At 44.3% G+C, this 22,547-nt stretch overlaps 1 protein-coding gene across 4 annotated transcripts in view; it reads right to left on the bottom strand.

The window, feature by feature from the left end:
- PTDSS1 (phosphatidylserine synthase 1) overlaps positions 1-22,533 on the bottom strand; it is a 61,284-nt gene extending 38,751 nt beyond the window's left edge. For all 4 annotated transcript variants that reach the window (XM_057734744.1, XM_057734745.1, XM_057734746.1 and 1 more), the window contains exons 1-2: positions 22,231-22,533; positions 9,309-9,400 (exon numbers count right to left, since the gene is read on the bottom strand). In XM_057734744.1, coding sequence (XP_057590727.1) covers positions 9,309-9,400; positions 22,231-22,409 — 271 coding nt within the window. In that variant the 5' untranslated portion in view covers positions 22,410-22,533. The remainder of the gene's footprint in view (positions 1-9,308; positions 9,401-22,230) is intronic.
- Between the last annotated feature and the right edge of the window lie 14 nt (positions 22,534-22,547).

Here is a 22,547-nt window from a genome sequence, read left to right as displayed (position 1 = left end):
TAATTCTAATAGTCAGCAGTGCTTCCCTGAGCACTTACTGGGTAGCAGGTTGGGGGATGAGACACGCTACCTCTTAGTTGTCCTGACAGCAGGACAACTGCCAGGACAGTGAGAGGACCACCATCATTCCCATTTTATAGATAAAGGCACTGGGGCATGAGGAACTCACCCAGGGTCACCCTGCTCACAGGACTGCACTTCAGGTCTGAGAGCCCATGTGCACTTTCTCATCAACTGTCAGAACTGAGCCAGCTTGGGAGGAGGCGGGAGGGGGGGAGGAGCTGAGGACCTGAGCCAGGACTGCCTGGGGCCAGGAGAGGGGCAGAGAGAAGCAAGCTAGTGAGTGGTGTTTAGCACTGCGGCGATGTAGAGTTGGTAAGCAAGGTCAGCAGAGACAGGAAGGACGAGGGAGAGCCCAGGGAACTCATACACGTTCCTACGCATCACATCCGCCAGTACAAAGGCCTCCAAAGTCGGCGAAGGCCTATGATTACTTTAAGAGCAGCCTTTGGAAAACAGAACTCAGCCCTTTCTTATATCTAACCCTAAGCAGTGCTCACCAGAGTAAATAAATAAGAGGACAGGGTGGTTGGGGAATTAGGGGTTGATGAGGCCTTAAGCTCTCCTTAACCTAACTTGTAACTGCTTCAGCCCAAGGGTATTTCTCTCTGTCCAGCTATGATTCCAGAGAAAGACACAAGTTCCAGGGTCTGGAAAGAGAATTTTCATTTTATTGCCCTACAGTCTGGTTTTCTAAAAGCCTTATCTTGACTTACTGCTATTGAATTTTTTCCTCTCTTCTCCAATATCCCACTTATACATCATAATATTACATCATAAATGTTTCTCATAGATTACAATTTAAACAAAACGTCCTTTCTGCCTTGCATTTGATCTGAGGAAGGCTTCTGATGCAGTGGGCTTCGGCAGAGACAGCAGAGGACCAAGGAGCTCTGCCCTGAAACCGGGTGGGTGAGAACGGGTCACTGGGGCCTTTTGCCTACAAAAGGCGAGAGAAGGCCCTGGAATATTAGGTGACCTTTCAGTTGCTAACTTTAAAACACAATCCAGGACTTCCTAGGTGGCGCAGTGGTAAAGAATCTGCCTGCCAATGCAGGGGACACAGGTTCGAGCCCTGCCCTGGGAAGATTACATGCCATGGAGCAACTAAGCCCGTGCACCACAACTATTGAGCCTGTGCTCTAGAGCCTGTGAGCCACAACTACTGAGCCCATGTGCCGCAACTATTGAAGCCCATGCGCCTAGGGCCTGTGTTCTACAACAAAAGAAGCCACTACGATGAGGAGCCTGTGCACCACAAGGAAGAGTAACCCCCACTCGCAGCAACTAGAGAAAGCCCCCGTGCAGCAACGAAGACCCAACGCAGCCAATAAATAAATAAAATAAATAATTAAAAAAAAAAAACAAAAACAACCCCAATCCAGACCTTATTTCGGTCATCAATCTGCCCTCTTCCTTCTGAGAGCTGAAAATATGATTTTACTTTTGAAAATATTGAGGATGAGGCTGGCATCCTCCTGTATGAGAAGCCTTGATACTTACGCTCACTAGGTCACCCACACTTGGATACTCCAGTTAAGTCACGCTTAACGCCATGCCTCCTCCTACAGCATCCACCTGCCCAGGAGGATACAGAGCCTTCCCGGAACATTTACCTTATCTCAGTGCCTTCCCACAGGTCTTACTCCCCAGCAAACTCTTTTCTTGCTGGTCTTCCTCTGCCCAGTGTTACGGCCAGGACATCAGTAGGACTACCAGGACATCTCGCAGTGGGCTTCTTGTCTATACTTTATTTCTGATTTGGTAAAAGCTGCCTGGAGAACTCTGGGTCTTCAGTTCAGTTATGCAGGAAAGATGGGGAAGGCATCTCAGGGTGGTGATGGAGAAACAAGTGCTGGTTTTATTTACAAAGGTGGTTTTCTTACAAGGCACACTGAAAAACTATGTTTTACTTTCTTATCAGTCCCTATGTCTAGAAAAAATACATCATTTTCAAATCAGATAATAAGAGCAAGTTTGATTTCAAAAGAAAATAGAAACCAAATGACTTTGCCATGAGACAGTGCGCATTTAAAACACTTCCTCAGAGACTTTCTTCACGCCATGGCTTTTGCAGATGATACAGAAACACTAGTTTTTGATGTTTTAGTTTTACCTCTATGACAGTTTTAAGGTTTTTGTCCTGGAACTAGATAAGATTATTAACTAGACATTTTCAAGATTGAAATAATGTGGATAACAAACTCTGTAAGATTATTTTTAGAAAGATGTCACCTAATTCTAAATAAAAAATAATCCGAGAAAAAAAATAAACACTTCCTCAGAAATCAAAACATAAGCTCACAGTCTTACTTGCCTACTGTCATATCCACGACTAACTGCATTCCAAGGACCAGCCCTAGGGAGGCAGAATCCTTTTAACCAAAGTCAGAAGCTGCCTCTCTGGCAGCTGCACATCTGTGCCTTTGGGCCCACTCAGTCTGCCTCTTCTCTTTATTATCTCTTTTTCAGCTTTATGAAGTATAATTGACAAATAAAATTGTGAGATATTTGATTAGCATTATTTGAAAGTTTAAATTCCTCTAGGAAAAACCTATAAAAGGTGAATAAAATCTCTAAGCAAATTTCAAACCTAAGAAAGAATTTTTCTACAAGAAAAAGTAGTGGAGCAGGAGACAGAGGCGGGGGGAGATAATACCTTTTTTTCCCCCTTATTTTTATTGCCTTCACGCCTCAAAGAGATGTGATTCACACTACCTCAGCTCAGAGAAATCAGATGAGGCCGAAGGACAAATAGAAGGATAAACTCGGGAAAAACAAGAAATACTAGTTATCTCACTCTCTTCAAAACATCTTAAAGAACTGCTGAATGGTGCTCCTCTTGCAGAGGAGGAGAGGAAAAGAGAAGGCTAATTCTGTGAACTGTTTTCCTCGCAGATTCATTATTTAAGTCAACATATATTTATTGAGAGGCCATTCTGGGCCGGGCACTGGGGGTACAGGGTAAGGCTGGGGTGCTTTGGGTCAGGCAGGGTGGAAGGGGAAGAATAGTCCAAGGAGGCCCTCAGAAGCTGGAAAAGCACACAGAAGTCACCTGTTGAAAGAAATCTCATAGCCAGCTGGAGACGCAACAGGTTTCTAAATTTCACTCCAGTGACAGAGTGATGCAGTTATAATTACACTCCAATGACACAGTGGCATAGTTAAAATTACACTTACACTTGAGTGTCAGTTGCTATCAGGAGGTGGAAGTGGCATTTAAAATATTTTTTTCAAGGGAACCAAAAGAGAGAATAGGAGAGAAGAGCACAGGAAAGAAGCAGGTGTAGACAACAGACCCTCTCCCTCCCTGGTCTCCCCTTGGGGTCTCTATCTCCATGTGTGTTCAAAGGACTGAAGGAAGGAACTTTAGAGCCCACACCGCCACTCACCTCGTTGACTGTCAAATGAAATTTTGAGTCTCCACTCCTCCCCCATGTAACAGCGTACATTCTAAGCTGATGGAGGTAACCCTGTTTCTCTTTTATTCCTTCAGTCAGAGAAGATCTACTGGAGATCTGTGATGTGCCTATGATGTCCTCCAGCCACTGTAAATGCCTGTCCTCAGGTCAGCCTGGAGCAGAGGCGTGTAGCCTAAGCCTAATCAAAGAGGAGTGAAGGCAAGTGTGCTGGGGGTTGCTAGAAAAGGCCTCTTCACTCTTAAAAAGATTCATGGGAAGACATGACCTCCTCTTCTGCTGGACACTGTCCATGGCCACATGTCAGCAGTGCAGCAGCTGTCCCGAAATCACCAGGGCAGTGAAGCATGGGCGTCCTAATGAAGATGCTGGAGCAGAAACAGGTAAAGAACCTGGGTCTTCACACGTCACTGAGCTGCCGAATTAGCCAACCCTGAACTACTCGATCTCAGAACTTCTCATAAGGCAAGAAAGCAAACATTTTATTTATTTTTAAAGCCATTTTGAAAGGGGTTTCCTATTACTTGTGGCCAAAAGCATCCTGGCTGTTATAAACCTTATGGAGAAAGTCAAGGGCCTTCTTTGTTATCTAGACTCTGTACAAAAAGAACCAGAGGGCCCCTCCTGTAGGAGTGGCCATTTCTGGCACACAGAAAGCACATATGAACCCGCACACACAACACATATAGACACAAGTAAATTTAGGCCTATGCTTAAACATTCAGGGCAGCCTCTACTAGGTCAAGGATAAATGTGTATGAAGTTGCCAAAACAGAACCATTCTGGGAATGCCATCCACTGCAGGCACTTTCCCAAAACTGCCTTTCAAGGAGAAGGCAAATGTTGGGCTCCGTTTCTCCCATTCACTCCATTACTTAATTTGAGAATTTGTGCCAAGGGTGAGGAGAGTGGAAGACAAGGTGACAAGATTGGAACAAGAAGACGTGTGTCCACTCCACTCAGAGATGCCTCCACCTAGCATCATGGCTCCTGCAGAGGCTGGAGTCTGAACGCCAGCCGCGGGGGGGCAGCCACATGCCCGGGAGTACCCTTTCCCAGAGGCCCTGCCAGCTCCCCTATCATCTCTAGGGCAGCCCCCAAGGCTACCCCCAATTTAAAAAATATTCAATAACAGCATTTAATGTGGAAAACACAGTTTTACTAATCTGATGTGAAGTGTGAGTAAACGGTTCTTTAGAGAACAGGCGGACACAGTGTTTGCTTTGTACATGTGGCTGCGAGACAGTCCCCCTGAGCCCCGCTTCCCAGCGTCCTGATCCTTGCTGCACAGCATGCTGAAGGGACTTTGTCCTCTTCTAAATCTGGGCCCTCGGTTTTGGTGAGGGAAGGTTCAGGTCAGGCTGCTGGTTGACACTTGGGCACAACCACCGCCCCCCGGGCACGCGGTCCAAAGCACACTAGGCACAGGCCAACTCAGTGCCCAAGGCTGCGCTCCTGGGAAGAAGAAACGTCAGAGACTGACACAGAGAAGGAGAAGCAGAGGGAGACAGGAACATATAGAGGACAGAGACGAAACACCTCACGATGGGCCTGACGTGAGCAAAGACCAGGGCTCCACTGAGTACAGAATGTGTGGGGCTGGGGCCCTAACACCAGGCCGGCATTAGCGGCTGGGTGGCGGCTCACGGGGGACTGATGGCCGTGTGTTCAGCTTTCTGAGTTGTAAACTGAGCAGGCTGAACTACAAGGAGCCCCGTGGGTCCTCCCCGCTTTGTGTGTATCACAAAGTCCGGGCAGCCAGGATAAGAAAAGCATAGAGCAAACAACTTTTTATCTTTCCAAAAGGAAAACAAAAGCCCAGTCCCACCATGAGAGACTCAGCCAGTTACATAGACTTTGAAGATTAGAGGTCTTCATGAGGGAAGAGAGGAAAAATCAGCAGAAATCATGCAAAATGTCACGTCCAACAGATTTAATCCCCCAACCTTCAGGGCTTTTGGAAACTTAAGAAAAACATCTGCTAATGAAGCCACAAAGCCCAGCTCCTGCCAAAGCTCCACAGACGGGTTGGCTGTAAAATCAAGGCTACAGAGAGACTGATTTTGGGGAATCCTCAAACTTTCAAAATGGCTCTTAGAAACAGCACGTTTAAATTTTTTAAAAAAAGCAGAAGAGAAACTTTTGAAGCTGTGAAGAACTAGGCAGTGATTAACATATAGCCAAGGAAAGCTGGAGGCCTGAAGGACAGACATACCTTTGGACCCATCAGTTTCCTGCATGTGTACTATGTTCTGACGGACTGATTTAAATATAAAAATGTGAAAAAGGATGGTAGGGGAAAGACAGGATAAGAAATAGGAATAGAGGGCACAGATCAACAATGGTCATGGCATCAAATGCTGGCCGGGAAGAAAGCAGCAGACCTTCACAGGATACAGAAGGTAGAAGGCTGAGGGGGGTGACAGTGACCACCACCTGAACTGTCACCTACTCACCTTCTCACGGGGCTCTGGTGGCTGAAGGCCTTGTGTTGGTATCAAATCTGAGATGCAGCTCACCATCTCCTCTGCCTGGGCTGTATTCTTACGTCACCTTTGTAAGGCCAGGTTCCAGAGCTCAGGGGGACCACCCACAGCCTCGGTGGTTCCAGTGTGTGTAAAATGCTAGACGCCCCAAGTGGCCACGTAAGCTGCACTACAGCATGGCGCCCTTGAAAGGATGGGCTCCATAAGGTCCAAGCTCTCCCTAAACCTAAAACCCTGAGATTCTGTGTGATGGAAGTGGGAGGGAAGAGAAAGTTAGCCAATAGCTACTAAAAAAGCTGTTCAACACTGGGGACTTTTCCTAGCAAATGCCATAGCAGGGCCAACCCCCTTCATTCCATAACCTACCTATACCCTGAATATCTCATCTTCACACTCCAATCATGTGCATTATCAGAACTCTCAATCATCATGGAAAGGCCAAACTATGTTAGTCATCTGTGCGCACGGTATGCAGGTGCTATGGACTGAAGGTCTGTGTCCCCCCCAAATTCATATGTTGAAATTCTAACCCCCAAGGTGAAGACGGTTAGACCTCCTGGACCCTACAGGGCCAGACTATAGAGCTACTCGGCTGAGAATGTTTGCTCTCCTTTAAGACACGGGAAGAAGGACTCCAAGGTGGTTCAGAGATCATCAGGGCTATCACTTACACCAAGGGCCACGGGGGAGGGGAGGAGGACTGCCTCCACCTTGGTTTCAGAGGGCAAGACCAACGCCAGCAGAGCCAGAGGGGAAGAGCCTCCTAGAGGCGAGGGGGTTCGACCCCCACCGGGCAAGCTGCGGAGGCGGACCACTGCCCCCGTAGGTCTGGAAGGCAGAGCATCAAGACGAAGAGGACTATTCTCAAGCATTGAGATCTCCTAGAGTTTGCCCTCCTATGTTTTGGATTTGCCTGGGAGTTGTCACCCTTTCCTTCTATCCTGTTTCTTCCCTTGGTAATGGGAATGCTGAGGGTGTGCCTGGCCCACTATTGTATTCTTAAGCACAGAACTTGCTTGGTTTCACAGGTTCAGAGCAGGAGCAGAATTCTGCCACAGGATGAATCTTCTGCTGTTTAAGCCACTCAGTCTATGGTATTCTATTATAGTGGCCTACACTAAGACAGAGGTTTTCATATCTTGAAAAGTTTTCACAAAATAAAATAAAATAAAATAAAATAAAATAAAATAAAATAAAATAAAATAAAATAAAATAAAATAAAATAAAATAAAATAAAATAAAATAAAATAAAATAAAATAAAATAAAATTTAATCTAAAAGCTAAACTCAGCTGCCAAATAACTCGGCTATCTAGAACCATCCATTCCCCGAAGGATTCAGAATCATGGTTTTACTGGTTGGATGATTATGCCAGCAGCAGAACCCACAAAAATACAGAACAAAATTCCACTGGCAACATTTTGGAAAGCCTAAAGGACTTGCCATGTGTCATACTGTGATTTATAAGAAGTAAGTATTTGGTCTTTGTCCCCTTTCTGGAACAGAATCCTAAGCTCCTTGGAATTTCCTATAAGATGAGAGTGAAATGTGTCTTTTGTTATGCTAATGAGGTGGTTTTTGGAGAGCCGCTCAAGGTGGAGGCCAGTGGAGCCTACAATGTGACTAGAGGGTAGGAACCCTCAGTCCTGCCCCCAACCTCTGGGGATGGGGGAGTGGCTGGCGGTCAAATCAATTGCCAATGGCCAAAGATTTAACGAATCATACCAACATAATGAAACTTCCATAGAAACCTAAAAGGATGGGGTTTAGAAAGCTTCTGGGTTGGTGAGCATCTCTTCATCTGGCTGTTATTTAATATTCTCGGTAATATAGTGAGTAAATTGGTTTCCTGAGTCCTGTGACCTGTTCTAGCAAATTAATCAAACCCAAGGAGGAGGTCATGGGAACCTCTGGTTCCCAAGACCCTTTTGGTCAGAAGCACAGGTGACACCCTGGACTTGTGACTGGCATCTGAAGCGGGGGCAGGAGCAACCTTGTAGTACTTAACCTGTGGGCTCTGATGCTATCTCCAGGTAGACAGTGTCAGAATTGAGTAGAATTGTAGGACACCCAGCCGATGTTCAACAAAGCTTGCTGGTATAGGGACACCCCTTCCAGCACACACACACTGGAATTAGTATTAGAATTCTATCACCACGGTAGCAGTCAGCAACGTTCATATGAGCTCCTTATATTACACACTATATTCTATGATGGGAGGATGGAGAAGAAGCACATCTTAAATCATTTTATTTAAAACCTGAACAGGGCCCATGGAGCATAACTCATGAAAAAAAGACTGAAACAGTTATAAAATATCCGACATGTAAAAGAAACAGGATACAAAAAGTGAGCATTTAGAGAGCACCTGCAGAGAATAACTAGAGAATATTCCAGGGAGAGAGTACTGAAGGGGAATAAGAAAAAATAAAGCAACTTGTAAGGGACAATTCAGAGGAAAGGGATGAATCTTTAAGCATGGCAGAATAATACCAAATCAGCTTTTTGTTTTGTTTTGTTTTTTTTAAGCTCTTTATTGGAATATAATCGCTTTACACTCCTGTACCAGCCTTTGAGGTACACCAAAGTGAATCAGCTGTATTCACACATATATCCCCATATCCCCTCCCTCCCGCGACTCCCTCCCACCCTCCCTGTCCTGGCCCTCCAAGGCATCACCCATCATCGAGTTGATCTCCCCCTGCTACACAGCAACTTCCCGCTAGCTATCCATTTCACAGTTGGTAGTGTACACATGTCCATGCTATTCTCACTTCGTCCCAGCTTCCCCTTCGCTCCCCCTGCCCCTCAAATTAATTTTTAAACCGAGGCTTTTGCTTCACTCTATAATCATGATGGGGGAAAATTTCACAGTAATAATTTTTTTTAACCTGATAATGAAAATTCATATCCCAGTAAAGTTTTCAGTTAGGACAACAAATTATTTAAGTAATACTCATTAGAGCACTGAGCCTGCCCTCAGCCAAAAGGAGTAACTGAACCGTAACTGAGTATTTTACGACTTGGCTGATAATACCAAAAACAACAACAAGAACAACAGTTGACATTCACTGAGAGCTTACAATTTGTCAGTCACTGTTCACAGTATTTTACAGGTATTAACTCAGTTAACCCTTACCCGTGTACTTTGGAGAGAAATGTCTTAAAGAGGGACAGAGCTAGGCAGTGGCAGAATGCGCAGTCCGCCTCCAGAGCCTGTGCCCCAACCATCAGTCTTTGTTTATTCCACCCTCCAGTTCCATCTTCCAGATGACATGCATCTCAGAAATACCAACAAGCACACGAGGCACAGGAGAAATGTGACAGAGCATTCATCACTCACCGTTGGGGAAAGCTAACACACTGATGATGAGGAAGAAGAAAATTACAGAGAGGATGCCCCTCCAGATGTTGTCTTCCGGGACAGAGTCATCCCTGAAAACAGAAAAGGAACACTGAGTATTCGTTTTTGGATTTAAATAGTCAGCCTAAGTGTAAGCATTCCATGTTCTAAAAACTGGGAGATTGCTAACTTTATTTGCTGAGCTAAGTCATTACACACACTATTCACCATCAGTTCCTAAAGTAATACAATTACATAGTAAAATCCAGTTCTTGTGCGGAAGGCAGTTGGCAACCTTACACCCCCAAACATATTCTACTCAGACAAGCATTTTGAGAATCACCACTCTGGACAAAACATTTTAAATACCCAGGATGTTAAAAGATAAGGTTTATTTCAGAGAAATGCCTTTTGGTTTTAAGAATAACTAAGGATGACCTTCACTACATAGACTGTGGCAGACAAATTGTTCAGGCATCAGAAAGGAAGCATAAGACTATACGGAAGAAGGGCATAATGCAGTGAGATTATACAGTCACTTGTCAAATATGGGCAGTTGGCTACCTAAGGGACAAATGGAAATGGGGCAATGTAGCGTAATCAGAAGGCTCCAGTAAAAAATGTTAAAAGAAAAATTAAGAGAAAACAAAATACAAGATTTAAACTCAGAGCAGAAGCAGAAGAACTGTAAAGAAGGAGATAAGCTCCCCCCCTCTCCTGCCTGGTCATTTCTAATGTATTACTGTGTTTAACTCAACTGTAACCCGAGTAACTGAAAAAATTACATTTGTTGGTTTATATGTTGTCTGTCTTTCCTATAGAAAGTAAACTCCTGAAGGCAGGGAATTAGTCACTCCTTGTATCCTCAGAGGCTGGCACATAAATATATTTCTGGACTGATTATTGACTATGGAAGAAAATTTATTGTTTTAAAATGAAGTAAAATTTCCCAAATGGAAATTTTCTTAACATTTATGGTGAAGAATTTAGGTTTTGACAGTTTACATTAAAAAAGAAGATTCTAGTAACATACCTGGCTCTCAGAGAAGCACACAAAGCGGGAAAACAAAAATACACGACAGTAAGATTTTCTGAAGTATTGCTAATTATTGAGAAGCTTGGGAGAGGGAAGTTCAGTATTTCAGTTTATTTATTTATTTATATAAATTTATTTATTTATTTATTTATTTATTTATTTATTTATTTATTTATTTATTTTATTGGCTGTGTTGGGTCTTCATTGCTGCACACAGGCTTTCTCTAGTTGCGGCGAGTGGGGGCTACTCCTCCTTGTGGTACACAGGCTTCTCACTGCGTGGCCTCTCATTGCAGAGCACAGGCTATAGGCGCGTGGGCTCAATAGTTGCGGTGCACGGGCTTAGTTGCTCCACGGCATGTGGTATCTTCCTGGGGCAGGGCTTGAGCCCATGTCCCCTGCATTGGCAGGCGGATTCTCACCCACTACGCCACCTAGGAAGTTCAGTATTTCAGTTTAGAAAGATGCAGGATGAGGGACTTCCCTGGTGGTCCAGTGGGTAAGACACCGCGCTCCCAATGCAGGGGGCCTGGGTTTGACCCTTGGTCCGGGAACTAGATCCCATATGCATGTCGCAACTAAGAAGTCTGTGTGCCACAACTAAGAAGCCTGCATGCCGCAATGAAAGATCCCTCATACAGCAACTAAACATGCCACAATGAAGACCCCACATGCCACAACTAAGGCCTGGCACAGCCAAAATAAATAAATAAATATTTTTTTAAAAAAAGATTATCTCATTAAAAAAAAAGAAATATAGGATGAGTAGTCAGAAAATATGAGATGAAACAGAATGGAAGGAGATAGTTTAGAGATGATGAGACTGGCAGCAATACATTTAAAAATGATAAAAGAAGTTGGGTTTATCTGGATAAGGACTGGTGAAAGAGTTTCCAAAAGACGAATATTAAATTAAGTTTAAATATTATTAAAGGAAAAGAAACAGGTCAAAGAAAATCTTAGAAGCAAACCAAGTTTGCAAAGAAAAAAGATCTAGAGCGTCAGAATACATACATGAAAAGGTATGGAATGGAATAATAATGAATTACTGGGTCCTGGGGTGTTGGTTTAAAAGCAGAAGTTAACTTAGATACCAGCTTTCATTTAGCCTGCCAAGTTTCTGCACCCAATGAAATAATTTCCAGACTTATGACAGGCCTGAACATAAGGTTCTGAAATAAGAGATCATACAAATCTTAAACATCTCCTAGATCATCATACAGCCAAGTAGCACTAAACTAATGCTGGACAAATAATGCTTGGCCGTTAATTTCAGAGAACAGATTACAAAATCAAACTACAGATGGACTTCCTCTTGCAGCAAAGTGCAATCTTATTTTAATGGACATCCTAACAATTAAACATCTGCCCAGAGGTTATGAACACAATGTAAAAATGCCAGCCCGACCATTACTAGGGCACTTGCCGTGCCCTTTGGCTTATGCAGGGAGGCCCCATATCCAGCTTCCAGGAATACCAGCTTTTACTGAGGAATGGCTACACACAGTGGGGGTGGGGCCACAATGTTCTCATTCAGACCAAATCATAATACCGACATTTTTAAAAATTTTAAAATTTATTTTTATTTTATTTTACTTTTGTTGGCTGCGTTGGGTCTTTGCTGCACACCAGGTTTCTGTAGTTGCGGAGAACAGGGGCTACTCTGCATTTGAGGGCGCAGGCTTCTTATTGCGGTGGCTTCTCTTGTTGCGGAGCACGGGCTCTAGGCACACGGGCTTCAGTAGTTGGGGCACATGGGCTCAGTAGTTGTGTCTTGCAGGCTGTGGAGCGCAGGCTCAGTAATTCTGGTGCACAGGCCTAGTTGCTCCGAGGCATGTGGGATTTTCCCGGCCCAGGGCTCGAAGCCATGTCCCCTGCATTGGCAGGTGGATTCTTAACCACTGCACCATCAGGGAAGCCCCCACACTACTGATATTGCTAATGATGACAGCAATAATAGTTGCTCCTGTTTATCAAGTATCTACTGTGTGCCAGGCACTGAACAAGCAGTTTCTAGACAGTTATCTCCAGTCGTCACAATCCATTTGCAGAATGGGCTATTATCAACCACATCTTACAGATGAGGTACCAAAGGCTCAGATAGGTTTAGTAACTTGTCCGAGATTGTGGAGGTAAGAAGTTGCAGAGCCAGCATTCAAAATCAGGCCTGCTACACTCTGAAGATGACGATCTTCCCCCTTTGACAAAGTGCCTCATAAAAACTTATCTGTCATCCTAAATCAGTTTCACGGTAGATGCACAGGGATGGCATAAGAGAGCTGGACAGGGCATGCAATTTGTAAGTTACAAAATAAAACATTAAAATGTATAACTGCGGCGTAGACAAAGAAGATAGAGTCCCGTAACTCATACCTTATGCCAAAATATATTCTGGGGACTTCCCTGGTGGTGCAGTGGTTAAGACTCTGAGCTCCCAATGCAGGGGGCCCAGGTTCCATCCCTGGTCAGGGAACTAGATCCCACATGCATGCCACAACTGAAAGTTTGCATGCACAACTAAGGAGCCTGCCTACCGCAACTAAGGTCCAGTACAACCAAATAAATAAATAAATAAAAATTAAAAATATATATATATTCTGGATGATTCAAAGAAATAAAAGTAAAAACAAAACAAAATTCTAGAAGAAATGGATGGAAGAACTAAAAAAACCAAAAACCCCAAAACAAAACACAACAATCTCAGACTGGGGAGGGCCTTTCTAAAGTATAACATAAACCCCTGAAGTCATAAAGGAGAAAGCTGACAAATTTGCATGGCAAAGAAATCAGTACCAAAATCAAAGGAAAAGTGATAAATCTGCAAAAAATATTTGCAACTCATATTAGGCAAAGGGTTAATTCCCCTAATTACAAAGCTCTCCCCCATCCCCAGATAAATTAACAGAAAGAACACACGGACAGAGAAAAACAAATAGAAAAATGGACAGAGGATCTGAAGAGACAGTTCAGAGTAGAAAAATCCAATGGCTCTCAGGCAGATGAAAAAAAAGATGCTCAACCTTGTTTATGGTAAAAGATGAACGAATTAAAACAACACCAAGAAACCGTTTTTATCTACCTTATGGACAAAGGTAAAAATTTAATGACTGAGCTGGTAAGGCTATGCGGAAATAGATAAACAGGCACCCTCACACACCACCTTTCTGGAGGGCAATCTGGCAACATACTAACTTATAAATGTGTATACACTGTGACCCAGCAATTCCATGTATGGGAATATATCCCACAAATATACCCTCATTTATGCAAAAATGACATGTACAAGGTTGTTCACTTGTATTATATGTATTAGCAAAACTTGGAAACAACTAAATGTCACCAAAAAGGGATGGATTAAGTAAATTATGGCTGTCTCATAATGGAGTACTAGGCAATTGTAAAAATAATGAAGAAGCTTTTAATTAATTAACTGATAGAGAATAATGTAAGAGATCATGAAGTAAACAAAGCAATTTGTAGAACAGCGAGTACAGTAAGCAACTTTTTGTGCAAAAAAGAGAGGGTGTGTATGTATATATAACCTATAATTTGTGCTCATGGCTGTATAGCACGTCTCTGGAAATCCACCCAAGAAATGGTGACGTTGGTATTCTCCAAAGAGGATAAAAGAAGAGTGGGGAGAGACTTTTCACTGTATACCCTTCGGGATATCTTGGATTTTAAGCAATGTAGATATGTTACTTTTCAAAAAAGTCACTTACACATCAACATTAAATTTGTAAGAACTTGAGATCAATGATAAAACAATGAAACTGAAATTCTGTAAAATTTGAGCAATTTTATTAGAAAGACAGGATCAAAAGAATGGCCTAGTTTCAGGAGAAAAAAAGAAAGGCCAATTAAACCTGAATAAAAGCGCGAGTCTGAAAAGTTAGCCATTTTTTATTTGCTAATTAGAATAAAAAAGTATCAAAGATGGACAGTAAGGTCTTTGGCAAAACTCAAAATATATAGTACAGGAAGATCAAACTCCTGTGATCAAAGATTGGAGGGTAGGAAGGTGAGCTGTAGAAGAAATCTGAGTCCTATCAGACTAGCAGCCCCAGATACACCCTCTAGGTTTCCCAAGAGCAGAGGGCGTACCCACGGCACCCAGCACAGTCTCTGCAAGAGCTGGGCACACAGAAAGAAAGGAATGCAGGACTGAGAAGGCTGCCCACCTCCTCCAGCCTCCTAACAAGCTGACCACACAGGGCTGTTCTGTAAGGTCTGGTGTGGCTTATTCTCTCTCAACTCGCAGTACCCCAGAGACTTAACCATACACTGAGGGATACAGACATTTTCCATAGTTAGTTGTGAAAAGCAACTTGGCTGCAAAGGCCCCAAAGATCACACTACTGACTCCAGAGACCCTCAATTAGAGGACAAGAAGGGTCTATCTCTGGACATCCACTAGATCTGTGCCTCACTCAGAAGGCTAGCTGCTTTGCATGTTAGCTCTCTTAATTTTCCTAACACCCTCCAAGGGGGAAATGAGCATAATCTACATTTTACTGACTCCAAAGTCTAAGTTTTTTCTCCTTTAGGAGGTTGTTTGGTGCAGTGACAAGCAGGACAGGCCAGACTGCCTGGGCTGGAATTCTGACTTCACACTTATCAGCCTGTGTGACCTTGGGCAGATTACTCAACCTCTCTGTGCCTTAGTTTCCTCCTCAGTGTATCAATGGATAATAACAGTTTGACCTTACAGGGCTGTTGCGAGGATAAAATAACTCAACACATGCGATGGACTTAGAACAGTGCCTAGCACAGAGGGCCTGTCAGTTATTAGTTTGCAGTTTCTGTCTACTCACTCCTTCAGCTAGCTGACACCTATCACTGGGGACAAAGGTGAACAGTCACGGTCCTGATTCTTAAGAAAATCATGATGAAAAGCACAATAAGACATAAATATTAAGTTATTACCTTAGTATAACTTTGGCTTGAGAGAAAAGTTTTTAATTTGCTGGAGCTGTCTCTGATTAGCCAGATAAACCACCCCTCAAAACCAAAAGACCACCTCAAAGACTGTTCACACAAGACTGGCCCTCTTTCCTGGAGCTGTTATCATTTCCTCAGGCTTTGCTGGGGGCAACACGGTTCCCACTTCCCACGGATGCTCATAACCTTGAGTCAGGGCTGCCAGACCCTCATCTTGACTTTTCCTGGCCTCAGGATTCTTGCTCAAATAAGACATTTTGCTTTACAACAACAAAAGATAAAAGGACCTCACGCTCTCAACCGTGATGCTGGGATAGCTGCCTGACTTCTTTCCTAGGTCCTCTGAGGCTCCTAACGAGCGCCTTGGTCTCTGGGGCTCTGAACTTTCCAAAGACCTCTCCCAGCTGGCATTTGGTTGAATAGCTCCACGGTTCTGTGGGGGGTTCTCTTCACTTGAAGGATGAGGAAAACAAAGCTCTTGCTTTATCTCGCCCACAGTTACAACAAATAAAGGCAGAGTGGAATAGGTGCCAGGGCTTCTGGAATGCTGGCTCTTCTGGAATGCTGTCAAGATTGCTACACTTATATGATACCGACAAGCTTAGGGAGGCAAAGTCCTTTTCCCTAAATTTCTGCTAAATTTAGGAGATGCTCCAGAAGCACGCTGGGGTAGCCCTGACCATATACAGTGAAAATACCAAATGGACAGATCACAGTAAAACTGTAACTTAAGGTCCCATCTCATTCACCCACAGCACCTCTGGTGCCCAGCACAACGCTTGACACAGAGCAGGCCTTCTCAGTGCGGTGGGTGCCAGAAAGAGCAAGAGGCCAGGGCTGAGCAGACCTGAGACCCGGGTAACATGATGAGGAATCATGGCCAGGGCCCCCAGGGCCACTGCAGGCGACCTTCCTGCCCTGGTGCTGACCAATCAAGTACTCAGCTCCTCCCGAAAGCCCTGTTTTAGTATAGGTAACTACCCAAGAGAGGACCTCAAAGCAGCACAGGTGTAAGGAAAGCCCTGCGTTTTTTTTAACAAAGATTTGAACTCAAAGTTTTAGACTCAGACTCTTAAATTTGAAAAACAGGCTACAGGCAGTGGGCAAGGAGACCAGGGAAAACAAGCCAACTTCATTCCCTCATAGACAACCTTTAGACAAGGCTGTCTCCCTGGGGCCAGGAAGGTAAGGAGGCTTTATCCTGACTCTTAAGGCTGCGAAGCTGATTGCCCCCCTCCCCCCACCTCTTTAATAAAAATCCTTGAAACTGAGACACACAGGTAGGGTCATGTTTATGAGGCTAGTCCCTGTTACGGATCCTCTCTCCCAGTGGAAAACTCAGTCCTGGGTTACAAAGTGGACCGATGTTAGCTGGCTTTGGTCTTATCTCTGAAGACTACATTCATTTCATTTTATAAAAAGTTAGGATCCTTTTCAAGAATTATAGCTGAGAGAGCAACTAAAAGTGATTATTTTTTCAAAGTTCATATTGTATAAATGATTTTTTATATTTGACTCATTTAGCATTTACTGGGTGCATGTTTTGCGATGATTAATATATTTGGCCTCAAGAAATTAATATAGAAACAAATATTACAATAGGAGAGATACAATAGTGAAAGATATTTGGAAGTATGTGAATATTTCTTCCTCTGAGCTTCCAGGAACAATCAGGAAAGGTGCCTGGGAGGGGGACCATCCAGGTGGGTTGCCAGGGACGCCATGGGCCCGTGGGGAGGCAGGAGGTGCCGGGAGGTGCTCTGCAGTAAAAGAGGTGCCAGCCTGGCACTAGGTATGGAGCCGGAGAGCTGTCTGGGCCTGCTGTGTGTGCCGCGTACAGGCGGGGGCAGGCATAAGGCTCTATCATGAAAGACCTTGGGCTCCAGCAAGCAATTCCTAGAGGTGAAGGGGATCCAGGGAAAGAGGGATGGATGAGATCATGATCTTGATTTCAAAAGATCACGAGGAAAGCAGTGTGCAGGATGGACTGGGGGGAAATGGAGTCAAGGCCTGGGAGTGTCTTATCCCAAAGAGCCAGGGGTGGGGGGGGGCGGGGGGAGCGTTGCTGAACTAAAGCCTGGGCATGGGTAGAGAAGGACAAGTCTGACAGCTACTAAGGCCCAACTGGACCTGGGGAAGATAAACTAGATGAACTCCAGGATGGCCAGGACCTGGGCGGGGCGGAGTGTGGACTGTTGAACTAAATTAAGGCCAATGCCAGGACCCAGGGCACAGGAAAGCAGTCCTAGCTGCCCGGATGAGTCCTAGCTTCCAGATTTGTCAAGAATAAGACCCTGATAACTTCCCTACAGAAATCTGTAGGGAAGAGGGATTATATCACAAGGTAAGCTATATGACACTTGGTAACAGAAGTATATCTAAAATACTAAAGGCTAAGCAGCAATACTAGGCACCTAAACTCTCTGAGGTAAGCACCATCCAAACCAAATAAATATCTGAGTCACTCCAGATGCTTATTTACTACAGAAGACACCAAAGAAATATGACACATTTTCCCCTTCAACAAGTGTATAATCTTATTAAGGACATAAAACACCAAAAATAAGGATAAGAAAGGATCTTACAGGGTGCTTATTTATTTAATTATTTTTGGCCACACCACCTGGCATGTGGGATCTTCGTTCCCCAACCAGGGAGCGAACCTGTGCCCCCTGCAGTGAAAGCTCCATCTTAACCCCTGGACAGCCAGGGAAGTCCCTAAAATGTGCTTATTTAAATTCAATTTAAAAATATGATTCAAACAGGAAAGAGGAAGAGAAATGTTAAGATAGCTGTTAACTGGACCTCTTTAGAGAGCATCACCTAACACAGTGGACTCCACCTCCAGGGTTGGTGTAGCCCCAGTACACAGACCTATGGACGATCATTTAACACTGCTGGTCTCCAGGAACAAGGACAGCTAGGCCTTCTGTTATTGGGAGGGAAAGAACATGATGTACATAAAGGAAATAGGCTCAAGACAACAGAATCAGCAGAGTCAGGAGATGTTTTCTAATGGGAATTGATATGGTCTAAAGGAAAGAACAGGGAAGGCTGGCAGATATCCAGGAAGGATGAGACACAGAAGGTGGAAACGTTGCTCTGCGTTAAGATAAAGGGTTAGAGCTCCAAAGCCAGTATCACAAACAAATAAAAATGAATCAGTCAAAAATCTGTCCATTTCCCTGCCCTCATCTGCCTCCTCAGTTCCATATCAAGGAGAAACCTAGTATAGGTAAGAGGATGATCCCTTAGGTACAGGAAGCTGCAGGAAGTCACTCTCTTCTGGGTAAGGGGTGATTTTTGCTGGACAAGTGTCACTGGAGAGACTGATTCCACTGTTTTACTGCCAGGTGCCTCTTAAGGAGAGAGTGAGCTGCTATGAATGTGATTTCGTAAATTTTGGTGCTTTCAAATCTAAAGCCTGAGTTTTTGAACCTGAGGCCATTCAATATTTCCAAGTGTACCAACCTATGAAAGCAGAGTAAATATGGGGTACTCTGAGCTTAAGACAAAGGCTCTCCTTGCCCCACTTTGGCTGAACAAACTTATAAGACATATGCCAAAGCATTTAATTTCTAAAAATACTTATCCTAAAACGTAGTGAAGTGAGCTTTTTCCAATCTTAGGGGGAATGATTCAACAGCATCTGGCTTTAGTGTTAGAGATAGTGATTGGGATTGGAAATTTAAACGCTATGATTTAACAGTGAGTTGGCCTAGTTGCTATTTAACAAAAGAACTACTTGACAAATCTAAACTTGTCTCAGACTTCTGTGCGAGGCATCTAATTCTTGGCAATCCTAAATTCTTGTTGTGTCTCTGCAGAATGTGACATGACCCAGGTACTGTGTCACACATACTGGCAATCTGACACCCCGAAAGTATTCTATCGCCTGCTCTCTTCAACTACTAGTCTTTGAAAAACAAACTTTAAGAAGTCAAAATTTTCAGTCTTTATGATAGATGACGGAGCTGTCACTGTAATGTCTAAGTTTAAAGGGTCACAAATCATTACAAAAAATAAGTAAGATACAGTAAGTACTAAATGTACTAATGGTGCTTATGATTTTCTATAACATGAAACTTGTTATTAAGTAGTTCTTTAGGGCTTCCTAGGCGGCGCAGTGGTTAAGAATCCGCCTGCCAATGCAGAGGTCACGGGTTTGATCCCAGCTCCAGGAAGATCCCACATGCCGCGGAGCAACTAAGCCCGTGTGCCAAAAAAAAAAAAAAAAAAGTAGTTCTTTAACACATGATTTCTGTCTGTAAGAAATTAGCGGAAGAAGTAAAATTATTATCATTTTTGGAAAAGGCCAAGGTCTAAGGTTCAGATTACGCCTTTTCTATTATATTTGACAAGCTGTTAAAATTCATATTCATTTCTTATATTTTCACTGCTGTAATTTATTGAATGCTTTGGCAGAATATGCTGTAAAAGGGAAATTCCAGAAGAATGTGACTTTCCGTATTAGAAAAGAGGAAGCGAAATCTGTTCTGAAAGTGCCCAGAATAATATTAAAGATAAAAGGTTGAAACAAAGTGCTCATTCTTGCATCTCATTATTTAAAATAAAATACCATAATTACTTTTCCAATTTCCAAAGAAACTCCTGCACTAATTCCATCCTTGCCAACATACATGAGATGAACTGAGACTGAAGTTAATATGAAACAGGGATGTATGTTATCCAAGCAAAACACTGTCCATTTTTCCAATGTCTTTATCCTTTCTCTTAATTATAGCACATATCACACTCTCACTCAATGACAAATATAATTTAGAAGGCATTAGCATACAATGAAATGATGTAACGATAACAATACCTAATGTTTACTGAGCACTTAATGTTTATCATGCACTGAGCTAAATACAGATTATCTAAAAAAATGAATTGAGCTCTTATAACAAAATCCTATCAAGTATTAGTAGGCATTTACATTTTATGTACAGATAAGGAAACTAAGGCTTAGCAAAATTAAGTGGCCACACAGCTACTTGGTGGTAAAATCAGATGAGACGATAACTGTTTTAGGGTAACCATAATTAGGGACTAATGTCCCTCCAAAGCTATAAATATGCTCTTGGTTGGATGCTGTGGAAAGATCTGGTCTTACCCCACTGCAGAGCACTGGCAGACGATTTGACAATAACAATAGCTGTTTCCCTCAATCATTACGATTACTTGTTTCACATGCTTTACGGTATTAGATAGATTCATACCAATAGATACACACTTAAAAATAAGAACCAAGAGTCAAGTGGGTCCTAGAGGTAAGGAACGAGTGTGATGTAGGAGGACATTATTAGTTTCATGAAAATCTGAAAAAGTGCATTGATTCTCAAGGGAGACACCATTGGCACTTGTGTGTATACAAGTGAGTAGGTGCACACGTGTGCCTGTGTGTAGGGGACAAGTCTTTGCCGGACGTTATCCCTTGCGTTATAAACAGTTAGCATCCTTAACCCCCACTCACTAAATACCGGAAGTTCCCTTAGTGCGTTGTTGCCACCGAAAATACCCCACACCGTTTCTGCAGATCTAGGCTGAGAACCATTGATTGTTAGATAAATACACTAGAAGAGAAGTAACTGACATTAATCACGCATCATGTGTCAGGTACTCTGCTAAGTGCATTCACACATATTCATTTAATCCTTATAACTCCATATGCGGTAAGTACATACTTTATCCCCATTTTACACGGGTGGATCCTGAGGCTCAGAGAAAGGTTAAATAACTTAACCAAGGTCACACGAATGGTCTGGAGACCAACAGTCTGGCTCCACATCTCTGGGTTGCTCTTTTAAGCCCTAACAGCACGGTATAGGCACACCTTTCTTTTCTTTAAAGAGGTTCATTCAGAAAATACAAATCCTTTTAAGTAGGACCCAAGGCGTGCCTGTCATTTAGGCATGAATCAGCTCCCCAGCTGGGGGCTGAGGGGCCACATGCTCAGTGAGGTAGAGTTATAAGCTGTGGGCAGCAAGAGTTGGGCGGGGTAACTCCCATGCACAGGTAGATATTAGAAGTGCTTTGAGTGTGTGTATGTGTATGCTTTCAGGGGCATAACAGAGTTGTGCTACAGTGTATGAGGTCTGTGCCTTTTATTTGACACTTTCCATAGCATTTACAATGCACCAAGAACCGCTACAATGGCGTGACAATGTCTCATTTCAGCATGTATGTTAGGTGATGAACAGCGTGTATGTTAGGTGATGATGGGTTGGTGTCTGTGTGGCACTCCTGGAATGTGCGCTGCGATGTGTGTGTCCACGGCCGCAGTTTGTGTTGTGGTACAGAGGGTCGTGTTTGAGGCTGGGGGAAGGGTTATGCGAGATGATTTGTGTGCAATGCATACTTGAGTGCACTTCACGTGTGCATTTTGTGCACGGCGGGAGTGCTGAATACTGGAGGAGTTCCGCGGGAAGGGGTCTGGGTTGTGTCCTGGGCCTGTGTATGGTGCGTGGAAGACGCTGTGCACTGGGTGTTTTCAGTGTGAAGAGGTATGTGCTGAAAGTGGTGCATACCAGATGATTCATGCGGTGTGCTAGGCAGGGACGGAGGCCAGAGAGGAGGGGGCCGGTATCGTGATGAGTGTGGGGAGCGATGCTGGGAGCGGCAGGGCGGGGGGGTGGTTAGATCTTGCTAGGTGACACACGAGTGTTCCTGATGTGGCCCGAGGTGCTATATGGGGAAAGGTGGTATGGAGAGGGGTGGGGGTGCGGGTGGGTTGGAGGGTAGGGACGAACGCCGGTCCAGAGGAGCTGTAGGGGAGGAAGCTGCGTGTGCGGGTGCTAGGTGACATATCCGCCGGTGGAAGAGCGTGCGCATGGGGCAATCAGCCCTCTTCCTCACCCGGCCATGCTCCGCGCCACCGCCTCCCCCACCCCGGCCCTCCCCTTCGCCCAAGGGCGCGCCCCCAGCGCAGCCCGGCCCGCTCACCTGGTGAAGGCAAAGTACATGAGGCTGACGATGGTGAAGCTGAGCAGAGTGATGGTGTGCGGCCGGTAGAAGAAGTCGATGGTGATGTCCTCCACTTGCTGCTCGTTGATCATCCGGAAATGCATCTTGTAGTTCACATCATCTTTGCTCAGGGTCCGGCTCCCCACGCAGGACGCCATGGCCCGCCTCCCCGTCCTGCGGCAGCGGCGGCGGCCCCGGCCCGTGGAGGCTGGGACCCCGGAGGTGACGAGCCGCAGCGGGAGGGCGGCCGGACGCCGGGGCCGGGACTGGCGGGGAGCAGAGGCGGGGAGCCGAGG

This window comes from Hippopotamus amphibius, chromosome 5 (genome assembly GCF_030028045.1).
Source record: "Hippopotamus amphibius kiboko isolate mHipAmp2 chromosome 5, mHipAmp2.hap2, whole genome shotgun sequence".
In the NCBI taxonomy this organism is placed as follows: domain Eukaryota; kingdom Metazoa; phylum Chordata; class Mammalia; order Artiodactyla; family Hippopotamidae; genus Hippopotamus; species Hippopotamus amphibius.
This window is presented reverse-complemented; position numbering and strand designations above follow the sequence as displayed.